The sequence below is a fragment of the Argentina silus genome (assembly GCF_951799395.1).
Source record: "Argentina silus genome assembly, chromosome: X".
Taxonomy (NCBI): Eukaryota; Metazoa; Chordata; class Actinopteri; order Argentiniformes; family Argentinidae; genus Argentina; species Argentina silus.
In genome coordinates this window covers 40,980,100-41,003,428 of record NC_139653.1, presented here as the reverse complement: position 1 = coordinate 41,003,428, position 23,329 = coordinate 40,980,100, and the positions used below count along the sequence as shown (strand labels likewise).

Genomic DNA, 23,329 nt, shown 5'->3' with positions numbered 1-23,329 from the left:
GATATGAGGATATGCGTCTGCTCCTCAGGGAGCAATGCCCCAAGCTTATGCTCAGTCTTGACCTGGGTATGAACCCAGTCAGTCTGGCACCATCCAATACAGTTCAGTATCCATCCCATTGTTAATCAGCATGCCAGCAGCAGTACACTAGGGGGGTTCAGTGAAAGCATCGACACACAGTCTGTCCTCTCTACGTGATGAGTGGCGCCATGACACCTCCCACCAGCGTTTCCAGGATATCGCTTGACAACCCGCATCGCACCAGCATAACTTTTAGATTTGATGACTTCATGCATGTGTAATTAACGCAACGTAATCGCAATTATGTTTTCCGCTTTGCACTACAATAATTTGTGCTTTAAAATGAATTTGTGGGGAACTGATTTGCCATAGCAGCAGCACCTGCTAACTCGAGTTAAATCAATAGAAGGCTTCCAGGCTCAATGTTTGCTCTTAATTGTATTTGGGTGAATAGAAAATGATCTTATGCAGTCGGCTTTTCCCTGTGCTGATAAGAGGGAGAGGCTTGGTGTTCTATATCTCTCTCTCTCTTGGAGTCAATCTTATTGTACTATACCAAGTTGATTTTCTCCTCTTCTTTAAATGGGGCATTAATGTTTTGCGTTTAGATTTCAGAAGCCTTTAATGTGTTGTGATCTCTCTATCTCTCTCCTCTGCAAGCGTGCGCGCGCACACACACACACACACACAGTGGAGTCTCTCTATCTGGCGGCTGCTGATAGAACAACTAGTTGACCTGTAAAGCCCTCGTCTTGAGTAACTGCATGTAGTGTTGTTAAAAACAGGGTATGGGCTCGTTGTTGTTGTTGGCGTTGGCGTTGTTTCCATTTCTGAGAGATCAGTGTTGTTGGGTTACAAGGTTTCAAGGCTTCAGCGTTGTCCGATTGGGGGGGGGGGGGGGGGGAGCAGGGATGGAGAGGGAGACAGATGAAAGGATGGGGTTGGAATGGGATAGTCTGTGAGTGAGTGCTTTTTGCTAGAGCTGGGAGACTACTGATGAATTGTGTGTGTGTGTGTGTGTGTTAGGGTATCTCTGCTGGGGGGCAAATAGGGAGGTGAAGAATAGACTACGATGTGGGGTGAGTAGTCCAATAAAGGGTGTGTGTGGGGACCATGAGGTCTGTGTGTGTGTGTGTGTGTGTGTGTGTGTGTGTGTGTGTGTGTGTGTGTGTGTGTGTGTGTGTGTGCACATGCGTGGGTGGCTGCAGGTGTAGGCTGGGTTGAGCGGTGACTAAGCTGCGGGGTTGGTGCGTATGTGGCGGCTGTGAGGCTGTGTGGTGTTCATGTCGGCTGGTATGGGGAGGAGGAGTGTAGCTGGTGCCTGGTGGTGATAATTATGATCCTCTGCTGTGCCAATTGCCAATCAGCCTGAGCAGATGGCTCTGTATGCCACTGTTACAGCAACAGCATGCTAGTGGGAGTTCTCTCTCTCTCTCTCTCTCTCTCTCTCTCTCTCTCTCTCTTTCTCTCTCTCTCTCTCTCTCTCTCTCTCTCTCTCTCCCTCTCTCTCTCTCTCTCTCTCTCTCTCTCTCTCTCTCTCTCTCCCTCTCTCTCTCTCTCTCTCTCCCTCTCTCTCTCTCTCTCTCTCTCTCTCCCTCTCTCTTTCTCTCTCTCTCTCTCTCTCTCTCTGAATTCAATTCAATTCATCTGTCTTTATTGGCAACAAACAAATGTCTACATTGCCAAAGCATCGCAAACAATAATTTGATATACAGGTAATAATCTAAAAGTAAAGACAAATGGTGATAATTAAGGAAATAATTAGAGTCAATTGTAGTTTTGTAAAGAAAATCACAATACAGGAAAAACAAAAACAAACAATAAAAAGTTATGGTACAGTTTATAGTCCACTGGCTGTCCGTAGCATGTGGCACGAGGTTACAAATTTTGCTGCTAAGATTTCACATTTGGGTATTTCGCCAAGTGATGTTATGGTAATAATTTGGTAATTTTTCTGTATTTGTTATTGTTATAAATTCAGAAATTTTAAGGGGGAAAAATATTTCACAATACCGTTGTCATGAGGTTAGGTACCTTGGTTTCTACCTCCTTTTTGTTGGCAAAGTGAGCATAGCAGGTCCTCTCTGGGAAGCCAGTTTTGTCTTTGACGGCCTTTCTCTATGGCCATTTTGATCAGTTAGAGTGGACAGATCATCTTAAACCATGTAATCACTGTTTAGGGCCAGATAGCAACTCAATTTACTTTTGAGGCTTTGTTATGGAGTGATTGGGGGGTCACTTGTTTTGAGATGATTCTAAAAAGTGATTACTCTTTTTTTACTGTTAATTAGTTTGGGGGTATTGGCCTCATTCGGCTCCACATGCATTATTTGGTGGGGGGGGTTTGGACATGCAAGATGCTTTTGCAGAACTCTGCATGCAGTGTTTTAGGTGTTTGTCCCATTTGGGAAACTCCTGATTTGTGAGTGGAGCCCATACTTTGCTATTAGCTCAATAATTGATTAAAATATTTTCAGCCAAATTCTAACTGGTATGTCAATTTATATGTTTCTTTTGGTGGCATAAAAGGCTCTCCTGGCCTTATTTATCAGATCGTTAACAGCCATGTGGAAGTTTCCAGCGCTGGTGATATTTTGGCCTAAACATGTATAGTTATTTGTGTGTTCTCAGACCACTATGTCTAAATAGAACTTGTGGCCTTGGCATACAGACCTTTTCTGGAATGTCATTATTTTGGTCTTTTTGAGGTTGGCTGTCAGGGCCTAGGTCTGACAGAACCTCTGCAGTAGACCCAGGTGTTGCTGTAGACCCTCTTTTATTGTGGCGAGTAACACAGGGTCATCTGCAAATAGCAAACATTTCACTTCAGTGTTGTGCAGTGTGAGACCAGGTGCTGCAGACTGCTCTAGTGTTTTTGCCAATTCATTTATATATATTTTGAATAGAGTAGGACTAAGGCTGCAGACCTGTCTCACCGTACACGTATTGTTTGTATACATTGACTTTAGAGTATCATATGTTTTCCCCCCAACACCACTTTCAGGACATTGTGTTCACTGAGGAAATGAACAAGTACGCTGTTTATTATACTGCAGAGTATTTTCCCCAGGTTACTGTTAACACAGATACCACGTTAATTACTTGGGTCAAATTTGTCTCACTTTTTATATATTGGAGTGATCAGTCCTTGATTACAAATGTTGGGGAAAATACCTGCAGTGAGGACAATGTTAAAGTTTTACAATAGCCAATTTGAATTTGTTTTTCATATTTATTCATTTCATTTAATATTCAGCAAAGGCCTTTTTGGGTTGAAGGATTTGTAGTTTATCCAGTAATTCAAGCTAAGTAATTGAAGTATCTAAAGGGTTCTGGTATTTTTTTATAGTTGATTCAAGGCATTGTAATTTGTGATATATAACTTTTTGTTCCAGGTTCATTGTTATACAACTTTAAAGATTTGTAAAATGGTTCATCCATCTGATATATGGTATGCTGTTCCTTCTTTGCCGTTAGAGTGTATTTGTACTGTTTCAGTGAGGCGAAGGTGAAAACTTTGAAGTTTTCCAGATGTCCAGACGTTTTTGTCAGGTTTTTACAGTCATTATCAAACCATTTCTTATTGTTATTAATTATTTTTTGTTGGATGCTGAAATGGTGCTGGTCCTGGGAGAGGCTGGCGTTCCCCCTCTGGATGGTGGCATGGTAGAAGTCAGTCCTCTGTAGGACGGTGGACATCACGATGCGGGAGGTGGGGAATGTGGTGGAGGCCTTCTCTATCACTCCCCACAGTGACATGGCCATCCTCTCTTGTCGGGCCCTCAGATCGTTGCTGCCATATGGATTATTATATGGCTCAGGGACCCCAGCTGGTCCTCCCTCACCAGCTCCAGGGCTTGCTCTGTGTTTTGGGCACCTTATTTTTGTTACTCTTTGCTGTTGAAAGAGTTTCTTCTCTTGAATGATATCTTCTCCCTTGATTATGTATCAGTCTCTCAATCTAAACATCTCTCTCCCTCTTTTATCTCCATTCTCTGTCTTTAATGTCATCTCTTGAACACTCTCTTGCTTATCTCTCCACCCATTTCTCCTGTATTTTTCTGTCCTTCTGGATTTGGCCCTCTCTCCTGCAGCAGACTGCCATCTCTAATCATCAAGCCCCTCCTCATCAGAGAGTGATGGCTCTTAACTCTGTAGAGACAGAGAGAAAGACAGACAGAGGCAGAGACACACTGACTATAGTATTTACAGTTAAAAATAATAATAGCATTGTGACTGTTCAAAATAATAGCAGTGTGATTAAAAAAGTGAGTAAAGCTCAAAATCCTTATAATAGCTTTTATTTCCATACACACAAATGCATTGGGAACACGGCACATTCTATTCCAAATCAAAACAGGAAGAAAAATGTATCAAATGTGTTATTACTTTACAGAAAGTGAAGAAAAAGGAATATTAGGCTGTTCAAAAAAATAGCAGTGTCTGCATTTTTCTTTACAAACTCAAACATTTACTGTATAAACTGAAAAATGCTTGAAGATTTAGCTTTCCTGTGAATCACTGAACTAATATTTAGTTGTATAACCTCTGTTTCTGAGAACTGCTGCACATCTGTGTTGCATGTAGTTGACCAACTTCTGGCACCTGTGAACAGGTATTCCAGCCCAGGACGATTGGACTACATTCCACAATTCCTCTGCATTTCTTGGTTTTGCCTCAGAAACTGCATTTTTGATCACCCCACAAGTTTTCTATTGGATTAAGGTCTGGGGATTGGGCTGGCCACTCCATAACGTTAATCTTGTTGGTCTGGAACCAAGATGCTGCTCGCTTACTGGTGTGTTTGGGGTTGTTGTCTTGTTGAAACACCCATTTCAAGGGCATTTCCTCTTCGGCATAAGGCAACATGACCTCTTCAAGTATTTTGATGTATCCAAACTGATCCATGATCCCTGGTATGCGATAAATAGGCCCGACACCATAGTATGAGAAACATCCCCATATCATGATGCTTGCGCCACCATGCTTCACTGTCTTCACAGTGTACTGTGGCTTGAATTCAGTGTTTGGGGGTCATCTGACAAACTGTCTGCGGCCCCTAGACCCAAAAAGGGTCTTGCTTTCATCTTGCTTTCATCAGTCCACAAAATGTTGCGCCATTTCTCTTTAGGCCAGTTAATGTGTTCTTTGGCAAATTGTAACCTCTTCAGCACACTTCAACAATGGGACTTTGCGGGGGCTTCTTGCCGATAGCTTGGCTTCACATAGGCGTCTTCTAATTGTTACAGTACTCACAGGTAACTTTAGACCTTCTTTGATCACCCTGGAGCTGATCATTGGCTGAGTCTTTGCCATTTTGGCTATTCTTCGATCCATTCGAATGGTAGTTTTCTGTTTTCTTCCACGTCTTCCTGGTTTTGGTTGCCATTTTAAAGCATTTGAGATCATTTTAGCTGAGCAGCCTATCATTTTCTGCACTTCTTTATATGTTTTCCCCTCTCCAATCAACTTTTTAATCAAAGTACGCTGTTCTTCTAAACAATGTCTGGAACGACCCATTTTACTCAGATTTTCAGAGAGAAATGCACTATAACCAGCATGTACAACATTTTCTGCCTTCGTCCTTAAATAAGGGCCACCTGTGTGACACCTGTTTTTTCACAGAATGAATGACCTCTAAGTGAACTCCACACTGCTATTATTTTGAACACCCCCCTTTCAATTAATGATTCAATTACACAGAATCAGCAGCATGCATGTCATGACTGTTGGGTCTGTTGGTTTTCTATTACTCTACTACACCTACTAGTAAATTATTTGCCATGTAGAAATCTAATTTCTACCAAAAACAGTGATTGATCTGGTTAGTGATGTTGGACTGCTATTATTTTGAACACAACTGTATATGGAGATGAATCTTCCCTAGTGTTTGTCTCTGTATCTGAAGCCACAGCACACTGGCTATGTAAGGCCGTCCTTAATTATGGCCCCAGTTCAGAAGAAAAACCCACAAAATAGAATCTGAGTCCTATTGCATTATTTCAAGAGACAGTATTTAGGCAACCGGGCGTGCTTTCTAGTACATGGAGCTTTGCTTCAGGACTAGAACAGTTTGGACTGCACAGTGAAGAGAAATTTGCTCTGAGAGATTGGGTTTAAAGGGGATCAGAGGTAAGGTTCTTTAAGTCCATGATCTGTGTTGTCGGTTCTGACCCAACCCAGATACTACTGGGTGTTGGCCCTGCAGCAACTATTATCCCTCACTGCTGTGTGTGTGTGTGTGTGTGTGTGTGTGTGTGTGTGTGTGTGTGTGTGTGTGTGTGTGTGTGTGTGTGTGTGTGTGTGTGTGTGTGTGTGTGTGTGTGTGTGTGTGTGTGTGTGTGTGTGTGTGTGTGTGTGTGTGTGTACAACTCCTGCTGCTCTCTTAGCTCTTGCCTTTGATGTTCCCTCTGCTCCAAATCCCTGCCCTGAGTTTCTGCTTTATCAATTACACTTCTACTAGCACCTGAAGACAGACACACAAACACACACACACTGAAGGGAGCACAGAGGACACTGAAACGGCCTGCAGCCTCAAACAACACTGATTGCCTACTGTTGTAGTTTATTCTCAGGTTCAGGAATGAGCAACAGCAGGTCTAATACCTAATCAATAGGTATATTACATTTGAGGTTGCAACATGTTGCAACAAGGAAACAATCTGTCTATCACAGGAAAAATTACATTTAATATAATATTATTGATTCTGGTTAACATGGTGGACAACACTGAGACTGTACATATAACTGCATCCATGTACGCCCGAGTGCACAGTCATCAGCAGCAGCTCTGTTCTAGGTTCCATTCCACAGGATTCCTCAAACACACAATCATGCATGCAGCTACACAGATGGAGATGGCCTCTGACAGTGCAGCTCAAGGGGCAAGGCTGCTCACATAACTTCACAATCATTTTGTGTTGCGTGTGTTCGGTTCTCTCTCTTCCCATTCAACTCTCCACTCGGTGTCTGTGTGTGTCTCTGTGCGTCTGTGTGTGTCTGTGTGTGTCTGTGTGTGTCTGTGTGTGTCGTGTGTGTGTGTGTGTGTGTGTCTGTGTCTGTGTCTGTGTCTGTGTCTGTGTCTGTCTGTGTGTGTGTGTGTGTGTGTGTCTCCAAGTCTAACCCATGGCCTTGTCCCCTTACCCTGTGATGATATGCTCATACTGTCCCCTGCTGCCTCTGAATTGGAACTGCAGCTCGTAAATCAGACCACAGGGGAACTGAGCAAGTGGACAGGAAAGGGCAGCATTCATCTATTTATCCTCATCGATTGACCTCTTAAATCTTGAGAGGGTGTCTTGGAGGGATGAGATGGGCTGTCTCCCTCGGCGCGGACACACACACACACACACACACACACACATTGGCTGTCTTGTCACACACAAACACTCACATACTCTGAGTCTCTCTCTCCCCCTCTCTCTCTCACACACACACACACAATCACCACCCCTGATGCTAAAAGGAACTTTACTCAGTCAAAACATGGACCCAAAGTGGACAGAGTAGCAACCACTCAGGCCTTGAAGGAGAGATCAATCTCTCTTAAAAGCATGGGTAAAAACCCAGGCTTAATTGAACACTCAGCTCTATTCTTAGATTAGACTAGGTGAAACAAGCCATGGGTCTGTATTCCTTTAGTTCCTCCCATGGGCCAGTCTTCTGCTTTATACTAGGATGTCTCTCACTCGCATCTCACTAGTATCTTAAACCTGAGCTGTTAGACATTGCGCTGGTCTGCAGATAATACGTTGTTTAGTCTGAACGTTATTTAGTCTGGTCATTTGAAGCTGGTTATTTTTAAGCTGGTTATTTGAAGCTGGTCTGCTTTGATTCAATTCCCTGACTCTCATGAGAGATGTTAATGGCCTGGCTGGGTTTGAACGAACACAAATCTGAGTTTGTCAGATGCTTGGTCAGACCTCAAAAATGATTAATGTTAAGAGTCCCATCCACTCCATCAGTTGTGTAGATCCAGCTACGTGCCTCAATTCTAAATGAATGGGATGTGCACTGTCTAATTTGATTTCGTTCAGTGCCAATCTTTCCCATTTGGGGTTGAGGCATACTGTATGGCTTGATCCACACACCCAATGTGGGACTTGGACTCACATCAGACTACCTTTGAGATATGAAAGCATCTGTCAAAAGTAGATTTTGGAGTGTAATGTCCTTTGAACAAGGGTGTTTGTGTGATGCTGACCTGGCTCTTCAGGTTCTATCCTAGCTGTTTCCTGTGGATGTTCCTAACCTACCATAATGATGATGTTGTTGTTGTTGTTGTTGTTGTTGTTGTCGTAATCTCCATTGTTGGTATTTGTTTGTTTGACAGGTGAAGAGCGTGTTCAACATGACGGCCAAAGAGGGCAGGAAGAGGTCTATTAGCTGCCTGGTTGCCGTAGGCAACGGCAACGGAGCTGCAGGTGAGACCAAATTAAGTTGAATGTGTCACATTTTAATGTAATAGAATATTCAATAAATAGGACATGAATTTGATACATTTCTTTTTTCTTTTCTTTTTTTCCCTGCAGGTTTTGCATTGGGTAAAGCAGCAGACCGTACCACTGCACTTAGAAAGGTAAAAGACTGTCCTTACCCACAAAAACACCCGCTGCGTTGTCACAGAGACAGTAGGATTTTAATTATGGACGAGGCTGTACTTAAACGTTTCTACTCTGAACCACACTTGACTTTTCTGTTCACTCTGCAGGCAAAGAACAGAGCTGTGCACTATCTGTACTACATAGAGAGATACAACAACCACACCAGTAAGTCTGAATGCGTGCGTGTGTGTACGTGTTTGTGTGTGTTGGACAGTTTGCACACAAAGTGTGTGTAGGCCTGGCCTAACTCAGGCTGGAGGAGCTCTTTGACTCCTGTCAGTCATCCACTCAGAGTTGCACAGGAAGTCAGCCACAGATAATAGGAAGTAGACCCCTGAGGCTGTGAATCACCTATAGGTCATTAGGAGGAGAAATGCTCTCCCTCTTTAATGGTGAAGGGAGGGAGAGAGAGAGAGAGAGGGACAGGGAGAGGGAGAGGGAGAGGGAGGGAGAGAGATCATCCAGGGGGGTAGAGAGAGGGACTGGCTGTGATGAGCTTAATGATGACTGACAGCTGGAGGACAGACTTGATTAACCCCCTGCTCTTCGCTGTGTTTCCAACAGTCTACCATGATATTAAATCTACTTCCAAGAGGACCACCCTGCAGATGAAGAAACAGAATGAAGGTAGAATAAAGTGTGTGCGTGCGTGCGTGTGTGTGTGTGTGTGCGTGTGTGCGTGCGTGCGTGCGTGTACACTGCATTCGGAAAGTATTCAGACCCCTTCACTTTTTCCACATTTTGTTATGTTACAGCCTTATTCTAAAATGGATTCAATTCATTTTTTTCCCCTCATCAGTTTTACACACAATACCGCATAATGACAGTCAAAACAGGTTTTTAGAAATGTTTGGTAATTTATTAAAAATAAAAAACTGATATCACATTTACATAAGTATTCAGACCCTTTACTCAGTACTTTGTTGAAGCACCTTTGGCAGTGATTACAGCCTCAAGTCTTCTTGGGTTTGATGCTACAAGCTTGGCACACCTGCATTTGGAGAGTTTCTCCTATTCTTCTCTGCAGATCCTCTCAAGCTCTGTCAGGTTGGATGGGGAGCGTCGGTGCACAGCTATTTTCAGGTCTCTCCAGAGATGTTCCATCGGGTTCAAGTCCGGCTCTGGCTGGGCCAATCAAGGTCATTCAGAGACTTGTCCTGAAGCCACTCCTGTGTTGTCTTGGCTGTGTGCTTGGCTGGGTTGTTGTCCTGTTGGAAGGTGAACCTGAGGTCCTGAGCACTCTGGAGCAGGTTTTCATCAAGGATCTCTCTGTACTTTGCTCCGTTCATCCGTTCCCTCAATCCTAACTGTGCCGCTGAAAAACATCCCCACTGCATGATGCTGCCACCACCATGCTCCACCGTAGGGATGGTACAGGTGATGAGCGGTGCCTGGTTTCCTCCAGACGTGACGCTCGGCATTGAGGCCAAAGAGTTCAATCTTGGTTTCATCAGACAAGAGAATCTTGTATCTCATGGTCTGAGAGTCCTTTAGGTGCCTTTTGGCAAACTCCAAGCGGGCTGTCATGCTTTTTACTGAGGAGTGGCTTCCGTCTGGCCACTCTACCATAAAGGCCTGATTGGTGGAGTGCTGCAGAGATTGGTTGAGATTGGTTGTCCTTCTGGAAGGTTCTCCCATCTCCACAGAGGAACTCTGGAGCTCTGTCAGAGTGACCATTGGGTTCTTGGTCACCTCCCTGATGATGGCCCTTCTCCCCCTATTGCTCAGTTTGGCCGGGCGACCAGCTCTAGGAAGAGTCTTGGTGGTTCCAAACTTCTTCCATTTAAGAATGATGGAGGCTACTGTGTTCTTGGGGACCTTCAATACTCCAGACATTTTTTTTGTATCCTTCCCCAGATCTGTGCTTCGACACAACCCTGTCTCGGAGGTCTACAGACAAATACCTTCGACCTCATGGCCTGGTTTTTGCTCTGACATGCACTGTCAACTGTGGGACCTTATATAGACAGGTGTGTACCGTTCCAAATCATGTCCAATCAATTGAATTTACCACAGGTGGACTCCAATCAAGTTGTATAAATCGTATCATCTCAAGGGTGATCAATGGAAACAGGATGCACCTGAGCTCAATTTCGAGTGTCATACCAAAGGGTCTGAATACTTATGTAAATGTGATATTTCAGTTTTAAATATAAAATAAATTAGCAAACATTTCTAAAAACCTGTTTTCGCTTCGTCATTATGGGGTATTGTGTATAGATTGATGACGAAATTAATTGAATCCATTTTAGAATAAGGCTGTAACATAACAAAATGTGGAAAAAGTGAAGGGGTCTGAATACTGTCCGAATGCACTGTATGTGTGTCATAGCCAAGGCTGTACTTACCTGGCATATAACACCCAGAGAACCAACATGCTGATGAGAGCTGAACTGACCAAGCACCGAGTCTTTGGCACTGAGAAATTATATAATGACAATGCTGATCTCATACCCCTACTCAAACAGAGGGACACACACATACATATGCTCTCATTTTCTGTATGTAAACCAAATATCTGTGGAAATCAGACAATAAAGAAATATTTCATCTAAATTTAATTTACACCCTCCCACTTTCCCCTCACACACCCATGGAGGGCGTTTGGCTCTTATGTAAGGGGTTATGAAATCCCAGAGTGGGTGTCATACACACTGGAGCTTCAAGCTGGAGGGGGAGTACGGGACCTCTGCTCTCACATGCAACACAACCTTGTGCTCTACAGTCCCTGGAGTCTACATCTCTAGAGTATATATCAGCTTTGGTGAATTTGTGCACCACCCTCCCTGAGTATACTGTATGAAATAAATCACCAGTGATTGTCTAGGTTGTATTGTCCGTAACGTGTGTGTGTGTGTGTGTGTGTGTGTGTGTGTGTGTGTGTGTGTGTGTGTGTGTGTGTGTGTAGGTTACGGCCTGCACTGTCACCGAGCGGTCATCACCATCTGTAAACTGATTGGTGTACAGGACATGTACGCCAAGGTGGAAGGCTCTGTCAATCTGCTCAACATCACTAGGGCTCTGTTCACTGGACTGGCCAATCAGGTGAGCCTACAGTTACTCAAACTTACGTTTTATTTTGTTGTTGTTATTGTTCTCATTCCCCTAGCCAACTTGTTGTCAGAAAACGCTAGTCTTGATAGATTTAATCTGTCTAGTTTTAAGAACACACTGCTTTAGACTAACCATACCTGACTTCTCTCTCTCGCTCCCTCCCCTCTTTCTCCATCCCTCTCTCTCTCATACACCACTCTCTCTCTCTATCTCTCTCTCTCTCTATCTCTCTCTCTCTCTCTCTCTCTCTCTCTCTCTCTCTATCTATCTCTAGGAGACTCACCAGTCTCTGGCTGAAAAGAAACAGCTTCACGTAGTAGAGTTCCAGTCGGAGCGTGGGCCCCTGCCCATAGTTGTGGCGTCCCCTAAGAGTGGCGTGCGCGATGACCCTGAGATAGAGGATGACATTCCCAACACAAGGCTGAATTGGGATGACGTCCGCGCTGCTCAGGGCATGAAGCGCTCTGTCTGGGCCGGGGTCAAGAGGACCATCTGGTGACCGCAACGCAACCACGACACAAACCAGGACCAGAACCCTCTAGACTGGGATGGGATGCGACTGTATGGGGTTCAGTTGAGGCGTTTGGTCTGGGTTCTGGTTGGTTGTCAGAATGGCATGATCAAACATGGACATTTGTTATCTGTTCATACAGGTCAAAGGTCAACATTGGCCCAAAAACCTTTTCCTAACATCCCAACAATGTTTCACATAACCAGTGGATTACTATTATTCACTGTAAGTCAATGAGTATTATTCCTGGATCACTTTTTCCTGTGATATATGTTGCAAATGTGAGCTGTCAAATAAAAACTCTTCAAAGTCCTGAGTTGTTTTCTATTATTTTTGAGGGAGCTGTCAAGACATTGTAAGCTAAGATGCCAACTGTTGTGATTGCCTGTGAAGGTTTGCAGCGTATCGTTTGTTCTGCATCTGCATCTGTCTGCCGCCCATAACGCTGTCATCTACTGTTTTACCCAACACATTTCACAAACATCTCGAAACCAAGACTCTGAGACCGCGACAGCAAGCAAATGGCTTCAGCGAATTCACTCTTAGAGAGTGAGAGAGCCTTTAGTAAACAAAAGGTCTGAAATTCTTCCAACCTCTGTGGCTTTGTGTGTTATCTCTCCTTGACTTTGACATGACTCCCTATTTGTTATTGTTTATTTTCACTTTAATGGCCTCTCATGTCAACTCTGTCTTATGAATTATTCAGTGGCCTACATGGAGGTCTCAGCCGGTGTGTGTGTGTGTGTGTCTCCTCACTCTCTCTCTCTCTCTCTCTCTCTCTCCCCTCTCCCTCCCTCCCACCCTCTCCCTCGTTGGAGGATGTCAAAGGAACCTTCAAGCTACCACGAGTCTCTTCAGCAACACACACATCTTTATAATGAGCCGGTAGTTCCTTGCTACATATGAGATTCTTTAGTAAAATGCAACAGGGGATCGTGCACAGAAGTTTCCTCAGTGCCTTCCTCAGTATGCAGTACCACCACCACCATGCTGATGCGGGAAATGTAGCAAGTGAATCCTACAAATTACAAACCTTATTTTTCTCTAGCATTGTGAGGGGAGAAAGATTCCTCATCTGTCATTTATTGTATTCTTATAATCAATATAACCATACAGAATACTTTGGTCACTAAAGCATTATAATAGGTCACTTCAATAAGTTTAAACATGTCATGATGATTCTTTATTTTTTTGTTCAGTCATACACTGTTCAATTATTATGTTGTGATCAGTCTATATACACTGTTGGATCATTCTGTTATGATCAGTACATACACCATAGTAATTTGTGGGGATGATGTTATGTCATGATCAGTATTATACTCCTTTATGATTTGGTGTAAAACTAGAATGTCTATGTAGTAACGGTACGATTCAAGTTAGTCTTGTGTGATTTAGAGGGAACATGTGCAGGTCAACAACAAGTGGCCCTGGTGACCCCTGACCTGGGGGACCAGGCAAGAAATGCAGTCATACTGTCAGCTGCCTGTTTCTGCTTGCTTTCAGTCAGGTTGGCGCCGGGTATGTCTGGCCCCTGGGGTGGGGACGTGTTGAATTAGGTGCAATGCCACCCTGACCTGAAGGTGGGGGCCCTTTGTTGTTTAACTGTATGTGTGTTACTAGCCCTGAGAAGAGCCGAATATAAAGGTTTTGCGAGAACATTTTATCAGGCAGAGATTGTGCACTCTGCCAGAGAAACAAGTCCCTGCACAGACAGACGTTTTTGTCTTTCTCCTGCAGATCTGTAATAAATGGTAACCTTGGTTGACTCCAGAATCAAACATGTCTTCTTTTATTTAAAGTATCAAAGTTGGGTCCAAGACATTTTCTTTGCACCCTAACAGCATGGTACATATAAATAATCCTACAGTGTAATGTGATCCCTCCACCACCTGGGAGTGCTATTATCATGTCCGTTGTATTAACATGAGGTTTAATTTGTGGGCTTCTCCAAGCAAGTCCAACTTGAAAAAGAAGTTCCAGAAGAAATGTTGCGGGCTTTGCAGTCTTATTTTGGTAGTGGGAAAAGTTTAAGAATGGTTAACTGTAGATAGATAGATAGATTGGCTGGGTAGCTGAAAGAAAGTGAGATCGTAGGATGGACAAAATGGATAAAAGTTGGTCAGCATATTGGCAGATAGATGAGAGAAGGTTGGAAGATAGATAAATAGATAGAAGAAATCATGATGGTTGGGTAGTGGTGCAACAGAAACAGTCAAGACAAATATTTCCAACTTAAAAGTTGATCTTTATTGTTTATATTCTTTCATCAGAGGCAGACAAATGGCACCACACAAGAGTCATATTTACAAGAGCCTGGTTAATCCCTTAAGCTATAGACATTTCATTGGCAGATAATACGATGTATATGAACCAATCAGACATCATATTTAGGGGGTACGTGATGAGTGCATGGTACAAACATGGGTCTTGGTTTGACATTTGTTACAGTTTGCATCTGACATTCTTGTCAAGACCCCGGCACAGCATCCAGGTGCATTTTCCTGTGTGTCTGAAGACCTGAAACCAGTACTGGACCTGCAACACCTGGCTAAGGGTTAGGTTGGAGTCCCTTCTACAGTCACACAATCATTAAGCACATTTAGTTCTAAGCACATAATGTTCCCTTATAACTTTAGCATATGCAATATATATTACATACATTTTGCAATTTCACAATATTCAAATTCATCAGTAGTTGAAAGAAAGTGAGAGTAGGATGGTTCGATGGTAGGATAGCCAGGGAGATGAGAGGTTAGAGGATTGTTAAGGTAAGATAGATAGAGAGAGAGAAGAGTACTGGACTACTGCAACAGTGTTGTATTTGGGGCCACCAACAGACTACAACATGTGCACTTTTGCTAACTAGAACCCACTTTGCCTAAAATCTTATGAGGAAATGAAATGCATGTTCAATTGGATTTGAACAGTGACTTGGCCAGTCAAGAACTTTTGGCCCTGAAAAACTCCCTAGTTGCTATAGCAGTATGTTTGGGGTCATTGTCTTACTGTATGATGAAGTGCCATCCATTGAATTCAGAGGCATTTGCTTGTACTCGAGCAGACAAGATGTTTCTGTACACTTCAGAATACATTCTGTTGCTTCTGTCAGCAGTAACATAATCAATTAAGACAAGTTAGCCACTTCTTGTTGCAGCTATACATGCTCAAACCATAGCACCCCCTCCACCATTTTTTCACAGATGAGGGGGTATGCTGTACATCTTGGGCAGATCCTTTTTCTCACTCTGGTACACGATAATATTTGTCTTCTGTCCATAAGACTGTTTTCCTGAACTCCTGCAGGCTTTTTAGGTACTGTTTAGCAAACTGTAACTGGACCGTACTTTTTGAGGATGACTAGTGGTTTGCACCTTGCCGTGAAGCCTCTGTAGTTTGGCTGGTGGATGCTAGTCTCTGACACATTCATGCCTACCTCCTGAAGAGTGTTCCTGATCTGTGGGAGTGTTCCTGATCTTTTTTTTTTTTTTTTTTCTTAATTATGGTGAGCATTTTCTGCAGTCAACCACTGCAGAAGTCTTCCTTGGACTACCAGCCTGTTTGTGAATGCCACAAACAAACTCACCAGTGCTTTCTTTCTTTTTTAATGATGTTAAACTGTTGATTTTGGAAAGTCTAAGGTTTGGCTATGTTTCTCATTGATTTCTCTGATATTTCAGCCTCATAATGGCTTCATCGACATCTCTTTGATCCTGATGTTGACAGACACTAACAGGAGAATCCAAAGGCAAATATAAAGCCTAGAATCAATACGAGACTGCCTGCACAAACAATGTGACAGAACACACCTGACTTACCAGAAACTCCTGCCAAGATGCCCTGAAATAGGGGGAGTATGTAGTTCACTCCAGGATGGACAACCTGTTGTATGTAGCAGGGGAGGCTGTTGTAGGTAGGACAGGCTCATTGTAATGCATGGAATGGAGTGATTAATGGTATCACAGGCCTAATTATAGCCCATTGGTGTCCCTATAGCCTCTAACAAACTGTCAACATATGAAGCAAGCTTTGTTCAGTCAGGACACTCTAAGTCAGCGCTAACTGTCTGTCAGGTGACAGATCAGCTGGTAACACCTGACACAATCACATTACACGTTGATATGGCAGCCTATTGAAGTGGTCAGTCTATACACCTCTCTGCAGCTTACAACACGGTAAGCTGTGCTATGGTTGGTCGCTGTGCTATGAGAGTATTGTTTTTGTTCCCACCACCACCCCCAGCCTCCAACTGCTTTGGTTGTACTTTGTCTGTATCTATGTATTACTGCATTAATCTGACACGTTAGTGTTAAAGTTATTGTTTGGCTGTGTTACTGGTCCCACCTTGTAGCACCACAAGATACAACTGAGGAAGTCTAAAAGGAATATAAATACACACACACACACTCACACACGCATATGCACATGCAGAGAATGTCTTTCTATAGCTGTTGTGAGTATAATAGTATTCTAACTGAGTTTCTGTAGTCATAGTTCAGCAGATACAACAGGCCCCACCAACGCACAGCAGTATGTAATGGATACACTGTTCACTAACAGTATGCTGGCCTACTCCATCCAGTGGCCTTTTGTGTTGTCGGGCAGAGGTCCCAGAGATAACCCACTTAACTCTTTTAATTATTTAACTGTACCTGTGTGTGTGTTTAGCCCAGGAGTCTACTCAGGGGAAGACATTCCAGCCCCCGCCCTCCCCACCCCACCCCCCACATTAAATGTTAGAGCCCATGCTACAGCCCATTACCTGTTGATTAAACATGCACAGTTTGCCCAAAACAAACCTGAACACACATTTAATAGTTAAGTTACTGTTAAGGAGCAATTAAAACACGGGCTGGCAAACATATAAATGCAACCAGGATGACGAGGCCTCTGTTGAAATATTTGATGGTTTTTAATGCAGTCTGATGAACACGAGTAGCCCAAATAGTTCAGCTGCAGGACTACCTTTCACTCAACTTTTACAATGTAACAAACATTGGCTTGACAAAATTGATCTGCAATAATTTACAAAAAATATAAAACATATTTAATTGGTTACAAAGACAGAGTGTATAGTGGGGGCAAAGTAAGGAGTCTAGACAGTAGCTGGTTGGTCAGTCATAATCAAAGTACAATTTTACAAAATATATTATAAAATTACAGAGATTACCAATGTTCTACTTCAATGTTACATGATGAATTCCAAAAACAGAATGATAAATTCCATAAATCAAAACAAAAACAAGATCCATAATTGATTTGTAGGCTAGGTAAACAACTTGATTTTGACAGTAGAAAGTTACCATATTCCTCAAACACACACAATTATCCTCTCACTCACTATCATGCACACATTGCTCAATGTCAAATCAGAAGGTCTTCCATCGGATGGATGACAGGATGAAATGAATGAAGTAGAGTAGCGTGGCCACATAGGAAAACACCTGGGAGAACAAGGAATAAAGAACAAACCTTCAGAACAGAACACTTTCCCTTTGTCAGTAGATGCCATTTTTCTTTTAACCTTTTATATTTCCTTCCTTGCCACTATTATCTGTGTACTACTTACCACTGCAGCGATGTCTATCTGGTAGCTATTGAAGTTGACTGTACTGTCCTGTAGCCCTATGGTCACTGTAGCCAGAGGTACGGATGCACTGAGGTAGAAGAAGGCTGCCAGGCCGTGGTATGCAAAGTCCTGGACAGACACAGGTATAGACTGCAGTGAGGGGAAGGGACGCCAACAGCCTACTACTTTTTATTTATTTTATTTAACCTTTATTTTGGCAGGGAGTCCCGTTGAGACCAATGTCTATTTCACAAGGGAGCCCTGCATACACACAATTTACAACCATACATCATGCAAAATCACAACATTATAAAACACAATCAGGAAAAACAATCACATTTTTCAAAAAAGAGGTCCCCGATCAAAATGTTTAATTGCCAGAGTGCATTACAACCAACTGTAATGTACTCTGTAGAATCTACAGTGTGGATTGTTACAGCAGTGAGATGCACCAAAACTGAAAGCGGATTTACCTAATTCGGTGGAGACCTGAGGAACCTCAAGAGTTAACCATCCCTGAGTTTGGTAACTTATGTTCTTATACTTCAATAACTATACTTTAATATACTACATCATACTTTACTTCATATAAACTATGTATACTATCTTACACAACACACTGATGAATATGTCAAGTTTTATGAGATTTATTTAGAAATATAGCATGTTGTTGTAATGACTCAGGGGTCACTTTTTTATAATTTGTTTACCATATGGATAATTGTTTATCTGAAGTTTGCCTGACACACACATATAAGTAGAGACTCTTAGTTACACATCTAGACACCAAGTAGTCTTACACATAAATATAGACAAACATACTCAAGATAAAACACACATACGACACACAAACATATTCTGTACACACATCACCTACAACCTGCCTCCCATCTTACCACTTCTTCCTGGGTTCTCCAGTTTCACATGGTTTCACACCACCAACACTTATCCACACAAACACACACACCCTGCCTCTGTGCTTACCGCTGCTGCCCACCCGCCACTGTTTTTGTGTCCTCCGCAGGCGAAGATGACGAGCCAGAGGAAAGTCATGATGAAGCAGAAGACAGACACAAACATCACCCAGCCCTGAGGGTTCTCTGGCCTCACATGGGTGGATGCCACCAGGATCCATACCAGACCCCCGAAGATCTGTTCACACGCACACACACACCGGGTCAACCACAACTAAAGGTCTGCACTTCTCTACTCTATTCTACTATACATAAATAATACAAAAATATTCTACACTAATTCACTCCTCTACTCTGGCTTGCCCTGCTCCTCTCCTCTCCTCTCCTCTCCTCTCCTCTCCTCTCCTCTCCTCTCCTCTCCTCTCCTCTCCTTTCCTCTCCTCTCCTCTCCTCTCCTCTCCAAGTGAGGAGACAAATGGAGCAACATCAAGAGCAAGGCTATGTTTCTCAATACTTTTAAATAGCATATTTTTCCCAGAGACCACTGATTTCAAATTAAAACAAATTCAAAGTAACCAGTTGTGAAGGACATTCATTTGAACTATTCTGAGAAAACAAGGGACAGCCAAACTCTTTTTATACCCGAAAAGGGAAAAGTGTTGGTCAAATTGTTCTGTGATTTACCACTCAGACACTATACATGTCACATATCCAAACTGCTACTGTGTACCCTACCTTTCTTTAACACAATGCTGTCTAATAGGCCGCAGTATTTAGAGCAGCTACAGTAAAAGTGTTGACCATGTTTACTATTGTAAAATGTTCTTACAATGTCCACTTTTAGACAAATCAATGTGATGCTTGTTCTTATAGTGCATGCGTACCCTCAAAAGACAATGCAAATGGCAGTTATAGATTGTTATACTGTACTGTATATAAAAGGTTATTTCAGATGGAAGTATGTAAAACGTTGACGCCTTTTAGAGTAACAAAAAGGATTACATCCCAACAAACCATGGGCAAAAATGTATCGACATGGTCTTTATGGACCATCTTTATTTCTTTTACTCACAAGTTCAGGCACGTAGAAGATGTCCGGGACCGTGGTGCATATTCCTACCCCACTGGGTAGATTCCCCATAGGCTGAGCTGTAGACGCTTCCATCAGTGTTATCCGCTATTGACCAGTGCTGTGAACTAACGTAGCGACAGGTGCTCCCTTATAAGAAAGACGACTTGCAAAACCTGCTCGGGCATTGTGGTAGGCTGCCTACCTTTCACTACCTGGACACACCCTGCAAATAAGATTGGACTGCTGAGGAATTCAGTCGTTTGTTTGAAGGATGTTGTGGAGATGGCTTATCAATTTTTGACAAGGCATGCCACCTGCAGCCTCTCTAATTTCACCCTATCCTGTTGTCAATGGTCACCATCAACTTCGGCTGCCCGCAGATAGTTTTCTTCCTTAGTGACAGTTTTGCTACTGGCAGCTTTCAAACATATAGGGATAAAACACATTTCTCAAGGCAATACCTCCAACTCAATTTCAGCAATTGAAACATGCAGATAACAAATGTATGTTATATAAAATATATTTATTTCACATTCGATTCCAGTATTTTGCATAAACAAATCACACAGGTATGTTAGATCATTCAAAATGTTTGCAATGATTGCAATTCATGGCATATCTAAAAAAAATAATAAAAAAAATAAAAAAGCGAAAAATCTAAATGTCAAATTATAAAACATTTTGATGTGTCTTTTTAGTCTTTTTGACAGGAAAACATGTTTCAAAATGAAATACGCTGGCGGTCCTGATGAGCCATATCATTTAATCTAATATTTTCTAGCGTCTATTGTCCATGTACATTCAATATGACTTCCATCGGATCGCAGAGAAGACGGTGTGGACAGTGTAGAGCAGAGTAGCCACAAACGACATCACCTAATTCACACAGGGAACATACATAGGACATCAGCTTTAGTGAATCAAGTGACACATACAGGGAACGAATGAGCGAGACTACCGACACTGGTCTCTGTCTCTGCCTGGTTGTGTATATTCTATAGGCCGACAGCATGCTACCAAACATTTCAATCATAGTATTTTCCCAAATGTATGGTTGAAGGGGTGAAAGGAACGTACCACTGCTGCGATGTTCTCATGGTAAATTTTGCTACCGAGAGACGCACTTAATATGCCATATTGTATGGTGACATTTGCCTGTAACACAGATGCACTGAGATAGAAGAGGGCTGCAAGAGCATGGTACGCTACATCCTGGAGAGAGAGAGAGATTGAGAGAGAGAGAGAGAGAGAGAGAGAGAGAGAGAGCGTTATCAGATTGTATATAGACTAATCATCAAAAAAATAAACCACATTACGGGTGACACTTTTCTTTAAGTTGCGTGTTGTAGCGCTGTCTATACTCTGTTACATAATACTTTGGTATTTCAGTATGTAATAATGTTATTACAGTGTTTCTACACAGGTATAGAGCAACTTCATGTGTAGTGTCACCAAAATGGTAGCCATTTTTATCATTATCTCTTTTGATTAAACATTAAGATGCGGGGGGGGGGGTCAGCAATATCAACATTATCAGTTATTTGTACAATGTTTGCAAAAACATAAAGATGGAGGATCAAAATGGTCATCTTTATCGCCATTATCCAGGATGGCTGCCTGAGAAGCTCTCTTACCAGTGTGGGCCAGATGCTGCCCTTATTTCCTCCTCCGATGAAGATGAAGAACAATAGGGTGGTGACGATAAAGCAGAACAAGGACACAAACATGACCCATGCCTGAGGGTTCGCCACCAGCACTTTAGTGGAGGCCACCAGGATCCACACCAGACCCCCACACACCTGCCACACACACACACACACACACACACACACACACACACACACACACACACACACACCTATACTTTATTTGGGTTCACAGTAAAGCATTACATCAAAGAACCCAAAATGTAATAAAGATATTTGTTATACATACAGATAATCATGGATACGAGTTGCACCGTCTTTGCCACACAGCTAAGCTGACACAGAACAATATCTTGCAAGCACACGCACATGTGCACACACACACACACACACACCCATACTACATTCATAAAGCATACATACATTACAAACAGCAATATACACAACAGACACTGCTGGGTACACATTGTTGCCAAACTCCATTCACACATACATTTCTCAACCCCGCGTTCATCAAACAAGCTTGCGAAAAGAGGTTGAACGTCGTCTTGATACAGCATGAAACTGGTGATATCCAGAGTTCGGTTTTTGATCACAAAAATTACCATGGCCCATCAAGTTTTGAGATACTATGAAAACATAAATGAATTGATATAATTTCTCACAGTGCACTCAGCATTACATCATTCTTGACTAAATAGACAAATATTACATTAAGTCCTCTTTACGTCTCTCCTCTTAATCAGAGGCATATTCTCCATGCTATTCCAGCATAGCCAGAGTAGAGGGCACTGGTTGCCTGCCAACATCAGTGCCACTTTCACAGACATATTGTACTACAAGCACAGAACAGAACACTTATCTGATTGGGCAGTACTTACAAACTCCAGGATGAAGAAGAGGTCTGGTACTGAGGTGAACACTCCACTGCCGTTGGGCAAAGGGTTACTGGAAATGGTGGAGGCCATATTCCCAAAGTGTGTGTGTGTGTGTGTGTGTGTGTGTGTGTGTGTGTGTGTGTGTGTGTGTGTGTGTGCCCAACACAATCGTCTCTATCGTGACTTGTGACCAAAGGTGCCTTTTAAAGCCCCTCGCTTCCTGAACCCACACCTTTTTCACTCCTCCTTCTCCTGAAGGTTTTGTTATTCAAATGTCAGTTCTGTTACGCGAGAATGTCTGAAGAACCAAATGACAGCACACAGAGAGGGTAGTAGTGGTGTATAACGTATTTAATAATAATGAACAGGGAGAGGGGTAGGGGAGAGAAGGATAATCCAAGGGGGTCGTCGGGGTCCAGTCCAGGGGTCGTTAGCAGGAGGTCCAGTAGCTGAGAGGGGTTGGGGGTCAAAGTACAGGTAGGGGCTGGGTCTGTGGAATGGATAGACGAGGGGGTCTGAGGGAGACGAGGGTTCTGGAGGGGCACAGGAGAACATGGTGAGTCACAAGGGGAAGACAAGACACAAGGAATTAGCAAGGATACTCTGGAGGGCTGAAGCGTCTGCGGGTCCCGTGGAAAGTCACCATAAGTCACAGTACATTCTGGCACTGGAGTGGAGTTCAGGCAGGGTTTATGTAGGCAGGTGATTGGCGATGGGTTGCAGGTGCGCTGATTGGTGATAGGGAACAGGCGCGCTGCCGACTGGGGGCTGGACGCTCCAGCGATGATCGCCGGGGCCTCAAGGTGGTGCCAGATGGTTGGTTAGGAGGAGGGACCATAACAAGTTGGTTAGAAATACTGTATATGTATAGGGTATACAGAGGCCCATTGTGTGTGTGTGTGTGTGGGTGCGTGCATGCATGTGTGTTTGTTTAGGTGTGGTTAGCTCAGCCTTCCTGGTACAGCATGTTTGCACATTTGCATGTTTGTAAATTTCCATTGAAACTTCATGGGTATGAGAAAATACATTCAAACTATTGACTCTACACAAATTCTCCCATG

General features: G+C 42.9%; 3 protein-coding genes across 3 annotated transcripts in view; 1 reads left to right on the top strand and 2 right to left on the bottom strand.

The window, feature by feature from the left end:
• Positions 1 to 12,493, top strand: part of mrps5 (mitochondrial ribosomal protein S5) — a 27,019-nt gene extending 14,526 nt beyond the window's left edge. Inside the window, exons 6-11 of the mRNA XM_083695226.1 lie at positions 8,354 to 8,444; positions 8,553 to 8,599; positions 8,732 to 8,789; positions 9,189 to 9,251; positions 11,533 to 11,669; positions 11,953 to 12,493. Coding sequence (XP_083551352.1) covers positions 8,354 to 8,444; positions 8,553 to 8,599; positions 8,732 to 8,789; positions 9,189 to 9,251; positions 11,533 to 11,669; positions 11,953 to 12,177 — 621 coding nt within the window. The 3' untranslated portion in view covers positions 12,178 to 12,493. The remainder of the gene's footprint in view (positions 1 to 8,353; positions 8,445 to 8,552; positions 8,600 to 8,731; positions 8,790 to 9,188; positions 9,252 to 11,532; positions 11,670 to 11,952) is intronic.
• A 4,584-nt stretch (positions 12,494 to 17,077) lies between these two features.
• On the bottom strand, positions 17,078 to 19,900 carry LOC310822186 (myelin and lymphocyte protein-like). Its single transcript, XM_083694532.1, has 4 exons — positions 19,745 to 19,900; positions 18,743 to 18,910; positions 17,759 to 17,887; positions 17,078 to 17,633 (listed from the first exon to the last, which is right to left on the bottom strand). Exons 1-4 carry the CDS (start codon positions 19,835 to 19,837, stop codon positions 17,559 to 17,561), a joined length of 465 nt encoding a protein of 154 aa, XP_083550658.1. The 5' UTR covers positions 19,838 to 19,900; the 3' UTR covers positions 17,078 to 17,558.
• Positions 19,901 to 20,256: 356 nt separating this feature from the next.
• LOC310822187 (myelin and lymphocyte protein-like) lies at positions 20,257 to 22,412 on the bottom strand. The gene is made up of 4 exons (XM_083694533.1): positions 22,272 to 22,412; positions 21,379 to 21,543; positions 20,822 to 20,956; positions 20,257 to 20,620 (listed from the first exon to the last, which is right to left on the bottom strand). Exons 1-4 carry the CDS (start codon positions 22,356 to 22,358, stop codon positions 20,546 to 20,548), a joined length of 462 nt encoding a protein of 153 aa, XP_083550659.1. The 5' UTR covers positions 22,359 to 22,412; the 3' UTR covers positions 20,257 to 20,545.
• Positions 22,413 to 23,329: the final 917 nt, after the last annotated feature.

Excerpts from the sequence above, each read along its gene's own strand:
- LOC310822186 (XM_083694532.1), bottom strand. The coding sequence starts at position 19,837 with ATGGAAGCGTCTACAGCTCAGCCTATGGGGAATCTACCCAGTGGGGTA. Across the intron at positions 17,888-18,742 it reads GTGGCGGGTGGGCAGCAGCG|GACTTTGCATACCACGGCCT; the intron begins GTAAGCACAGAG and ends GTGTCTGTCCAG. Across the intron at positions 17,634-17,758 it reads AGATAGACATCGCTGCAGTG|GTGTTTTCCTATGTGGCCAC; the intron begins GTAAGTAGTACA and ends TTGTTCTCCCAG.
- LOC310822187 (XM_083694533.1), bottom strand. The coding sequence starts at position 22,358 with ATGGCCTCCACCATTTCCAGTAACCCTTTGCCCAACGGCAGTGGAGTG. Across the intron at positions 21,544-22,271 it reads TCTTCTTCATCCTGGAGTTT|GTGTGTGGGGGTCTGGTGTG; the intron begins GTAAGTACTGCC and ends TGTGTGTGGCAG. Across the intron at positions 20,957-21,378 it reads GCAGCATCTGGCCCACACTG|GATGTAGCGTACCATGCTCT; the intron begins GTAAGAGAGCTT and ends CTCTCTCTCCAG.